Source organism: Phoca vitulina, unplaced genomic scaffold, assembly GCF_004348235.1.
Source record: "Phoca vitulina isolate PV1807 unplaced genomic scaffold, GSC_HSeal_1.0 scaffold11, whole genome shotgun sequence".
Classification (NCBI taxonomy): domain Eukaryota; kingdom Metazoa; phylum Chordata; class Mammalia; order Carnivora; family Phocidae; genus Phoca; species Phoca vitulina.
The window spans coordinates 14499063-14511138 of NW_022589714.1; the positions used below are offsets into that span (position 1 = coordinate 14499063).

General features: G+C 34.8%; 1 protein-coding gene across 1 annotated transcript in view; it reads left to right on the plus strand.

Moving 5' to 3' along the window:
* TMEM30A (transmembrane protein 30A) overlaps positions 1 to 7232 on the plus strand; it is a 32098-nt gene extending 24866 nt beyond the window's left edge. Inside the window, exons 4-7 of the mRNA XM_032409443.1 lie at positions 1326 to 1413; positions 2687 to 2830; positions 3867 to 4073; positions 6554 to 7232. Of these exons, the coding sequence (XP_032265334.1) occupies positions 1326 to 1413; positions 2687 to 2830; positions 3867 to 4073; positions 6554 to 6747 (633 nt within the window). The 3' untranslated portion in view covers positions 6748 to 7232. The remainder of the gene's footprint in view (positions 1 to 1325; positions 1414 to 2686; positions 2831 to 3866; positions 4074 to 6553) is intronic.
* Positions 7233 to 12076: the final 4844 nt, after the last annotated feature.

Consider the following 12076-nt stretch of genomic DNA (forward strand, 5'->3'; position numbering starts at 1 on the left):
TTTGAAGTAAAATCTCAGGATGATCTGAACTATGCATAAGTCTCCAGTGTTATCATATGTCATTGTGCTTGTTCCCATACTCTAACTACATTCCAATTTTACCTTCTCATAAATAACAAGTTCTTTCTCAGTGGCGTGTATTATTCTCTCTGCTTAAAACCCTCTTCTGCCTGCTTGTCACATGCTTGTCTCCTATTCTTTTTTAGGTCTTAACTTATGTGATACCACCTCCAGAACAAAGTTTTCCTTATCATAGATTCTCAAGTAATTTATTTTGCCATCCCCCATTAATTACTTGGCATACCACTTTCATACACCTACTGCAATTTGTAATTATATATTTACTTATTTGTCTTCTGTTTTCCCAATTATACTGTAAGCTCATGAAGGCAAGGAGCATTTTAATCACCATATACCAAGCACCTTGCCAGTGCTTAGCACATGGAAGGCATTTAATAAATACGTGTTGGATGAATATAGACACCTTCATCATGGGTCTTATTTTCATATAATTGTTGTATATGGATCTATTTCCTCTATTACACTGTGAGCTGCTTACTTTATTTATTTTTTCTGTGTCTAGCACCTTGCAGGATACATGTAAATACTCAGTAAATGGCGTTCCTAAACCAGTTACTGAAAAGTATCTAGCATTGCTTAGTTCAGGATCTCTGGTGCATAGGTAATAAATAATATTTTCCTTTCTTGTAAAACTTCCTGAAGAATTCAGTGGCTAGAATATATTTGCCCTACTGAGAGTTTATTTATATTTAAAACCTCACCCTCCCTCCTTCTTTCCTTTGACATGGGACCATGGGATTAACCCAGAATTACACAATTTGAGATTATCTAGTTGAACATGTTCATTTTCTAAGTGAAGGCCGGGTAAATCAAGGGACTTGCCCAAAGTTACATAGTACATAGGTGGAACTAGAGCCTCCAGTCTACTTTCAGTTGAAGATTCCTTTTATTATGTCACAACTGGATTGACAATAGACTGCTTCTTAATTTTTCTTGAGCAGAAAACTCTTTGAGATATGATTTTTGTGTTGATATGAAAATTTTTAAAAAGTCAATTTGATATATGCCTATATGACAAAATATTTGCAAGGAAGGGTTGCATAAAAAGGTAATATGGTGACGTTAAGAAATAATTTGAGTATTTAAATGTGGTGTTATAGTCTTTACAATACAGACTTATTCTGTATGCACTGCAAGTGAGACACATACAGGGATTGAATTTTTAATCAGTAATTATGGGTAGCTCATAGTTCTCCCAGAGGCCTATGTGATAATTTTTCTCTTCTTTTCCTTCTAAACATTAGAATCCCAGTAAGGAATGTGAGCCTTATCGAAGAAATGAAGACAAACCAATTGCTCCTTGTGGAGCTATTGCCAACAGCATGTTTAATGGTATGATACAGATAGAAACAAAGATACAGATTATAAACATATATAAATTGGAAAATTTGTATAATTTATTGATATTAATTTGATAATCTAATAAACATGAATGAAGTTGAGAAATTGAACAACTTTATTTTTTTTATTTTTAAAGATTTATTTATTTGAGAGAGAGTGCACGCAAGTACGTGTGCATATGCAAGTGGGGGGAGGGGCAGAGGGAGAGAATCTTCAGGCAGACTCCATGCTTAGCGCAGAGCCCGACTCCACACGGGGCTCCATCTCACGACCCATGAGATCATGACCTGAGACAAAACCAGGAGTCGGATGTTTACCTGACTGAGCCACTCAGGTGCCCAGAGCAACTTTAAAATAAATATATCAATTAATTATTTAATGGGATGTTATAATGTTTTGTGACATTTTTTTGAGAATTCTTGTATTTTAAGAATGAATCTCTCTCTGGGAAGAAAAAGCAGAGACATTCTGCTAGCCTTCATATTTCATATATGATAAAATAAAAGCCAGGCTGTCTGTTCCAACAACTCTGAATGTTTATACCAATACAAAGAAGCTATAGTTGATCATTTAAAGCAGCACTGTCTGATATTCATATAATGTAAATCATCAATGTGAGACATGTATGTATGTTAACATTTTCTAATAGTCACATTAAAAACAAAAGCAAGTGAAATTAATTTTAATAATATATTTTATTGAATTCAAATACTACCTTTTTACCTATAAATGATATTCAGTATATAAAATTTATGAATAAGATATTTTGTATCTGTTTTTTTGTATTGAGTTTTTTATTTCTGAAATATATACTTACAAAACATATTCATTTAGACCAGCCATAATTTCAGTGGCTCTGTAGCTATGTAACTAGTGGCTACCATATTGAACAGTACAGATAGAGAAATGCATAAGCCAGGAACTATTTAGGAATGTGTTTTTTAAAGGAAAGGAGGAGAAGCAGATTTACCCTGCAAATTATTTTATTTGGGTTAATATTAAAACATTTGACCTTATTACGTATCAGTTAGCCATGTAGGAGAAGTGATCTCTAACTGTATTGAGGAAAGAGAAGTCCATCTAGGATTATAAAGTTACCATAGATAATTCACATATAAGTAAATCAAGAGCAAATGTACATTATATGCCTGCCTACTCTGTTACAGACACTTTTGGGGGCAGATACCAGATCCTTATTTCTCATAGAGTACAGTAGGTGCTATGGATTTTCAGTATTTTACAGTTTCTTCTTTTTTCTATTTAGATACATTAGAATTGTTTCTTGTTGGCAATGAATCTTATCCTACACCTATTCCTTTGAAAAAGAAAGGTATTGCTTGGTGGACAGATAAAAATGTGAAATTCCGGAATCCTCCTGGAGGAGAAAGTCTAAAAGAACGATTCAAAGGTAAAATTTACTAATATTTCTTTAAAACGTGATATAAGCTAGGAGTTTTAATGAAGTGCCTAAAATTTTCTGTCTTTAGAATCTTAAAAATGTTTATGCTTTTTTAAAAAACAACTTAACTTCCTACCGATTTAGGTAAAATATGTTGTATGTTCTAATGTACTGAAATTCTAAAGGAAATGTATATGTACTTCTAATCTTGAATTTTTCTAGTATTTTCTTATAAGCATTTCAGCCATTGTCTTTTTTTTTTTTAAAGATTTTATTTATTTGACAGAGATAGAGAGAGGGCACAAGTAGGCAGAGTGGCAGGCAGAGGGAGAGGGAGAAGCAGGCTCTCTGCAGAGCAGGGAGCCCGATGCGGGGCTCGATCCCAGGACCCTGGGATCATGACCTGAGCTGAAGGCAGCCGCTTAACCGACTGAGCCACCCAGGCGCCTCTCAGCCATTATCTTTTAAAACTGCAGGCAAGGGACACCTGGGTGGCTCAGTCGGTTAAGCGGCTGCCTTCGGCCCGGGTCATAACCCCGGGGTCCTGGGATCGAGTCCCACATCAGGCTCCTTGCTCAGCAGGGAGCCTGCTTCTCCCTCTCTCTCCCTCTGCATGTGCTCTCTCTGTCAAATAAATAAAATCTTTAAAAAATAAATAAATAAATAAATAAAAAATAAATAAATAAAACTGCAGGCAAATTTGTTTTGAACAGACCCAATTTTTTATTACAGTTGTAAATTAAAATTTATTTTTGATTCTGTGCCTCAGTTTTACAGTGCTGCTTTTTGGTATATACTCAAGGGCATACTTTTAGTATTTTCCTAATGGAGATAGTCATCAAATCTTTTTAATTTGTTGTTATGTGAGGAATTGGTTTGTCTCTAGATTTTAAGACTTTCTTAGAATATATTTATACCTTTGAAAATACAAAAAATACTCAGATTGTGTATTGTATATTTTTGTTTTATTTGAGTGAATTTTCAGTGAAACTCTTAATAGAATTGAATATTTTGTTCCCTCCCCTCACCCCCTTTTTTTTTTAAGGTACAACAAAGCCAGTAAACTGGGTTAAACCAGTGTACATGCTGGATTCTGAACCAGATAATAATGGGTTCATAAATGAGGATTTTATTGTTTGGATGCGTACTGCAGCATTACCTACTTTTCGTAAGTTGTATCGTCTTATAGAACGGAAAAGTGATTTACATCCAACGTTACCAGCTGGACGATACTATTTGAATATCACGTACAGTATCCTTTTTTGGCCATGTGCACAGATTCACAGAATTTGAAAGGAGTGTAGTTCAGCCTTATCTCAGTTATGTGAGATGATAACTCTGTTTTAGTTTTGATCTCTGCATTTTTATAAGAGTATGTGTGTATATATGAGAAAGTATCTTTTCATTTTTATCTTCCAGAAGTCTTAAATTTTGATATACTTTGTACTAGGATTCAAGCATATTATTTGGTAACATTATTTAAGATGCTGGTTTTCGGTTTATTATTAAGCTAAATATTTCTACAATGGAGATTGTAATTGAGCTTAATTCAAAGGCTGGTGAGCATAAGTTGATGCTAAATAAGCATTGGTGGTAGTGGGCTGTTTTAATATATATTTTTAGATATTAAAAATCAGTGGATGTTAGTTCATATCAACATAATTGTTTATAACTATTGTTCCGTTCATAGTACCAAAACATTTTTATCATTAGCTGTATTATTCCACATTAATAATTCAGGTGTACTTTTCAGTGCTTATTAATATCATTTATTTCATTCTAATTATATATTAACATTGTACTAAGTACTGTCTGTGCATTGTTTTATTTAATTGAAGTGTTATGAGATGGGTATCATCTCCATGTCATAGATAAGAATACAGGAACAAAGAGCATTTAAGTAACTTACCCAAGGTTGTACAGGTAATAAGTAGAAGAGTTGGGGTTCATAATCAAGCTATTGACTCCAAAGGCCATGACTTTACTGTCAGCCACGAAACTACTACGGGCTGTATCCCTAGCTACTTTACTCAAGTAGTCAGACCAAGCCACATTGGCCTGGATACAAAGTCTTTCTTAGCTGGAAATATTGGACACTACCTTTTATTCTAAACACAGTCCTTATATTTTTTAATCTGTAGCCCACTGCTTACATATATCATGAATGAAAAGTTTCTCAAATATTAGCATTTGAATGTTTGCTAATGATCTTTGCATTTTTGAGTTTTCATAATCCAAATTAGCCGTAAGTATATAGTTTCAGTTTTATAATGCATTAGCAAATGGTTAAATTAATAGACCTAATTTCAAAAGAAATGTCTTTTTGGATCTTAATCTCTTGATTTTGCACCCGAGTATGCAACTGAATAAGACCTGATGGTGACAGGCTAAAAATAGCCAAGTTTTGGAACCTAGGCCGGCATGGGAGCAGTTTTACACAGACAGATCCAGTTGAAGTCCTGACAGAAAGAACATTATCCTGAGGCTATTGCCAAAGTAGAAGGCAACTCTATCACAGTTAGCATCCAGAAGATCTAGTAAGGTATAAGGGCATATACAAGCCTGAGAGTATAATAAAGGGAAGTCTTTGGAGTACTCAGTACTTTGTCTTAGTTAACAGACTATTTGCATCCCAGGCATTGAGAAGAGAACTGTCAGGAGGAATGTAGGCTCTCAAAGATTGATGAGACTGGGATTTTGGTCTGCAAAGCATCAAGGGTAATTACAAAAATTACATATAAGGTGGGAACCTAGATATTAGAATTAAGACAGAAGCCCATTTGGGGGGGTTGGGATACAGAGAGAGGCTAGATGGGTAATTTGATACTTTGTCCCCCAGAGTGTTTTATTAGTTAGAACTCTTATTGTAGTCATTCCTACTTCAGGTTAGGAATGATTTAAGAAACTGTCAGAGCCTGCTCTTTGGAGTAATAGGGTCACATCTGTGGGGATGGAAAATTGCAGAAGCTAGAGAAACAGATGGGGCCTAAACTTGATTCAGAAGATGCTTTTGAAAAGGTTGTAAACCCTTCATGTAGGGATTTAGTTCTGTCTTCTCTGCCCTAATTCTCGCCAAAATCTTAGAATTGGTCCATGTAGATAGTTTATCCAGTATAATGGTGTCCCATTTCTTTAATCTCTTTAACAGTCCACCCTTCACTTCTACTCTGTTTCAGCCATCAGCTCTGTATCACACCATGAGTTTTGTTGTTGCTCCAAATCAGCAAGTTAAAACTTCAGTATCATACTCTTTGACCTTGTGCTCAGAGTCCTCTCATATTCTCATAATTACTCTCTTGTTCATGCTCTTTGAGCTCACAGAGACCTCCAGTCTCTTCATTCTTCCTTTTTCTTCTGGTCTGTCAATCTCCTCTTCCTTTATGGGTTTTATTGCTGTTCATCTGAAATACTTGTTTCACATTACATTTCTTTGTGGCCTTTTGCCCCTACTGTGTAATGAGAGTAAAAGTACCTGAGAAACCATATAACCCTTAGTTTGAATTTGGTTGTTTTTACTTGTAAACTGTATTGTTTTTACTACTAATGTTTAACTTGCTAAATCAGTGCTTCAAGGTAATAATTATATAGTTATTTTGTGATTCAGAAAATGTGAGTAAGGTGCCTGTTGTTATAGAATTATACCAGTGAATTACAAGCAATTAAATGCCAGATTTTTAAGTTGTATTTTAAAAATTGACTAGACATGGAAAAGTCTTCCTATACACTCTTCAGATTACCCTGTACATTCTTTTGATGGACGAAAACGGATGATCTTGAGCACTATTTCATGGATGGGAGGAAAAAATCCATTTTTGGGGATTGCTTACATCGCTATTGGATCCATCTCCTTTCTTCTGGGAGTTGTACTGCTAGTAATTAATCATAAATATAGAAACAGTAGTAATACTGCTGACATTACCATTTAATTTTATATTCTGAAAACAAATTTACTGCATGTGCATCAAGGCCAGTCCTATTCAACCTAGCTTTCAAATGCCGATGTCTGGTTAGTATGTCATTTTTGAAGTTGGCACATAACTTTTTTTTTTAAAAAAGCAGTTTTTGTCCTTTGCTTCTTTATGGATGTCTTATGGAAATATATGACGGGTATGAAACAAATTAACTATATTGATCATATCAACACTGTAACTGCTGAAATGACATTCTACTGTTTGCTTTTTGTTGGGTCAGGCCATATGATGCATAGAGCCTCTTTCCTGTGAAATGCATCTACTGCTTAAATGTTTATGCTGTGTTGATAATATTATATTGACATATGATGCTGTATATGTGTGCCTGTTGTGAAGAAAGGGATTACAAGATGTATGAATATAATGACTTGCTAACCTTGCAGGATTCAGAGTTACAAAACGATGAAGAAAGACCAAATTAAATAAAACACTTCATCATTTTCATGTGTCGTGTGTAAAGGCTTAAAGTACCATCTTTGTTGAGGTGGTTCATATATTCAATTTATCCAGTACAGTTCTTTGTCAAGTTTAGCTTTGATTTCAGTGGACAAGGACATGCTTATTCTTGTCTAGCGTAGGAATTAATGGTCATGTCTGAAGAGGCCAGGTGGGTCTCAGGTGGGAGAATTTAAAATTCCTTTTTCCATTTGGTTAAGATGTTGCAGTCAGGAACCCCAGCTCACTTGATATGTTTTTACATGTGATCATTTCCCTTGAAGCTTATACTTCATAAGGGATACAAGAATATAGGTGAGATGGGAAAACTTGGCAGACCTTCATCTTCTGCCTCAACTATAAACCAGATGTAAATGTTCAAAGGAGACTGTTTTCATTCTGTGGTATTTAACATTCAGAAATTTGCTTCAGCATTGGAAATACCTCAAGCTGTTTTTATTTTGCAGGTAAGTTTTGATTTAAGTACTAATGTTATATTGTGGAAATTTTAGAAAACAGTAACCTTCATTTCTTCTATATTCATTCAATTTTTGTATATAGGTCAAATGTGGATGTGTATGCACATTCTCTTTACTTAAGGTACCAATTATTTTGGTTGGTTTTTCCTAAAACATACTTTAAAAATAAATTCTTCAAATTTCCTAATTAAATTCTGGAGATTTTACAGTATGCACATGATAAATTATAATATATATATGGTTGAATTTATTTTATTTTCTATTAACTGGAATTATTTTAATATTCCTTATTGAATAAATGCTGTAATTTGTTTGCTATGGAACTTACTCTTGAATGTAAACTTATTTTTTCACATGCATGAAAATGTATGTCTTAATCAGAGATGGCTTAATTGCATTGAAATTGCCTTTTTTTTTTTTTACTAAAATAACTCATATGTTTGTATAGAAGAATAGCTTTTTATTCAGAGTTTGTAATGACTTCCTTCAGTTATATTTTAAATCAAAATGTCTGGGTAATGTATCAGTTTTGATTAATATATGTTTTTTAAAAAAAAACAAAAATAATGTAATGGTTAATAGAAATGTGCCACACTTCGTAAGTTTTGTATAACATGAAATTCAGTTAAAAGAACTTGTAGTTCATAATGACTTTTAACTGGTAGAATATTACTTGCATGAGGTACTTACTGTATGATTATCCTGAAGTTTCTGAGTGCATAGGGTATTCTTTGTCTAAAAATATCCTTTGTTTTGTCAGTCCTTCAGAATATTGTTATTTATTCTGATAATTGACCCTCTTGCACATGGCAGTTTATTTTCTGGGATACATCATTGGGGGGAAAGGTTTTTGCCAGTCTTTCCAGATTGAGTTTATGTTGTTTAAGGAGGACTGCCATCCTGCATCTCTTTTTCTGATTAGGCGACCAAAGGTGCCACTAAAGAAAAATTGAAGACCTTTCCAACACTTTCTCATCTGTGAAGACAGAATCTTAAAATATATTTGGAGTTTTATCTATTTTACAAGTTCATTGATGGCCTAATTCCCTTCCGGTCTCCTGCCATTTGAGCTCTGAGGGATTCCTGTTACTAATTATGAAGAATGTGGAACATTCAGATGGCCTATGTGAAGCATGGTGGGGGGAGGAAAACATTTCTTTCTTATGGGTTTTATGCTCATCTTTTGGAAATATTGATGTCATATTCAACTTTCAGAGAATCATATTGCATTTTATTGCATTTAGGTTAAGTAGAAGGCATTGAAGAATGCATTGACTTACAGGAAGTATTTTGATATATGAAGTTTCCCAATTGAAGGAATTATTTAATAAGTAAAAGCTAAGAAATTTCATTGAAATCATAAGGCAGTTAAAAATAAAATGGGAAAAATAACTACTACCTAATGGAGAATTATTCAAGAGGAGAGTCAAGTGAATATTTTTGTTTATTAGTTAGTAACAGTTTATTTGTAACCTTGATTATATTTAAAGATAATGTTCTGCTAGTATGTTCTGTATTAATAAAAATGAACAAAATTAATTTTGCTGTGTTCAGGTGTCTTGCTAAAATAATAATGCCCCGGTGTTTTTGCTAATGTTGAACACTAAATTTTAGCTCAAGGTCAATAAGTCCCAAGTTTTAACATTTCCATGTCTAGATTTGATTGCCAATATGTGTATGTGTTAATCACTTTGACAGCATTAACTGCAAGATTTGTCTGTATTACTGGGAAACATCTCTTACCAGGAGGTGGTCAGATTGTCACCTGAATTATAGGCTGATGGGCTAAATTTGGTATTAGATCAAGGAGATGTCTGATAAATAGAAAAGGAAGAACTGGTAGAGAAGCAAGGATAATGAAAATAATGAGGAGGGCAGGGCATACAGGAAATGAAAAACCAGACCAGGAAAGAGGAACTGCTGACTGTAGGGTTAATCAATGCTGGTGAGCCTGCTCACCTCCTATCTTCATGGAAACACTGTCTTAGAATTATTGTATGGTCCTTTGTTGGTTAAGATGAAAAGTTTTGTTCTTTGTGAACACGGTTATTTTGAGGGGAAGGTGGAGGGAGTAAGGAAGTGCTGTTCCAAGAAGACATTTGATGCATAAATGTTTGTTGTAGAGTTTGGATGATCTAGTTAAGTGTTTTAGAGCTTTTTTTTTTCTTTAGCCCATGCCCCATTCAATAAATATAAATCGTATTTCCCCTATGTCATTTGAAATTTCAAAATAAATACGTCTAAAATCAAATCAGACCATGGTGACCTTATTTGATTCATCTGTTTGTAAATATATAAATTTACATCTTATCAAAGTAACGAGTATACACCCTTAAAAAAAAAATCTCCCTGTCCCAACTTTTTTTTTTTTAAGATTTTATTTATCCATTTGTCAGAGAGAGAGAGAGCATGAGCACACAAGTAGATGAAGTGGAAGGCAGAGGGAGAAGCAGGCTCCCCGTCAAGCAAGGAGCCGGATGGTGGGGCTGGATCCCAGGACCCTGGGATCATGACCCGAGCCAAAGGCAGACACTCAACTGACTGAGCCACCCAGGCGTCCCTCCCTGTCCCAACTTTAACTTTCAGAGATAATTACTTTTAGTCCAAAAGTTTCTTTTGGTATTTGTTTTAGTATATCTAAATAATAAAATAATATGACTATTCTACTATTGCTTGATTTAACAGTTTTAGGCATTATTATCGTCTTGATAGTGTTACCTGAGGATTTAGCTCTTTGTGTTACCTACCTCCTTTTCTCCCATTATGTTGTTATATTTAGTAAATACAGTAGCTATTGTTTAATTATGACTATAGAACAAAGCAGTGCACCATGATTACATTTTTCATCATTTTATTTTGCCTAGAGTTAGTAATTGCCTCATTTTTAACACATAACTTTCTGGAAACCTATCTTTAACTTTCTTCAGTTTCTCTTTCAGGTCCATCATGTTCTCATCAATAGTTTTGAGGGGTTTTTGTCCCCAAATATCAGATAATCTGATTCCCTGTTTTTACTACGGTGGTCTATTCTGTATTTGTCCTTCTAGGCCCATCTGTACTGTCGTTCTCTCGGCCAGTTACACAGCCATTATCCCATGACCTCCTCTTGTCACCCTTCTGTGTTGGATCTGTTTCCTGGTTTATTCTCTAGTTTACTGGAGCACTTCCTAAAGCACTTAAAGCTTCCCAAGAGGTGGTATATGAGAGGCCAGTTTTCTGAGTCCTTACATGTCTAAAATTCCTTTATTCCGTTCTCACAATTTCATTGATAGTTTGACTACCTATACAAATAAAATAATTTTCCCTCAGGGTTTTGAAGCTATTGCTCCACCCTCTTCTAGGTTTCACTGTTACTTTTGAGAAATCGGATTCTGTCCTAATCAGATCTTGGACCTCCTAGACTGATGCTTAATTTTCTTCTCTTTTTCTCCAGTTGTTTAGACACTATTGTGTTTGTGCTTTCTAAAAGATTTCTTCATTTTGATCTTCTAGCATTATCTTCTGTTGAATTTTTTGTATATTTAAAAAGTATTCTAATTTCTAAGCCTTCTTTTATTTCTATTCTGTTTCTGAAATATAGTCGTCTTAGTTCACAGATAAAATATTTTTCTGAGGACATACATGCTTTTCTTTCCTTTGTTAGCATCGATTTTTGTTGTTGCTATTTTAAATTTTAGGTTTTTTTCTCTTGTTCATGTAGGTGACTTTCTTTGTATTTCTGGCTAGTCTTGACAATCTGTCATATATGAATGGCCCCCCAAAAAACTAATTGAAAGCTTTTTGTGGCCAGTGCTTGACAAGTGATAGGCTTCACTAGTACAGTGCTACTCAAAAATGCCACTCAGCGAATTATTTGTTCCTGTTCATGATAAAAAAGTTAGACAAGTAATAAAGAGTTGGCAGGTCAACAACTGTAGGTGGACCAAATTTTGAGAAGTACTGCATTAGAGAATGATTGTCACAGAGCCAGTCATTTGGCTGAAGGCCTTTTCTTGGGGCTGTTCAGTTTCTCTAGGGAATTCTCTGGTCTTCTGCAGTAGGAAGGGGTCAAGGAGGGTCTGCTTTTCTCCTGCCTTTAACTGCTTCTGCCTTGTCCTCCACCTCACCTTCTGTTTTCTACTTTAGGCATATTTCTGTATACCTGTCCCTCTGCATATCCCTTCTACCTGGTTGTCTTCCATTACTTTCTCCAGGTAAAAGTGGAGACAGTGATGGAGGTGAGAGATTGTCTTTGTTTGGCTGAGGGGATAGGACGGAGGTCTTTGGATCTGACCATTCTGTTGTATATAATTTTCAGCTAGTCATTTTCAGGCCTATTCCTTCTTGCTGTAACTTTTATGTCCAAGTCTGAGCTTCTCCGGGGCTGTGGA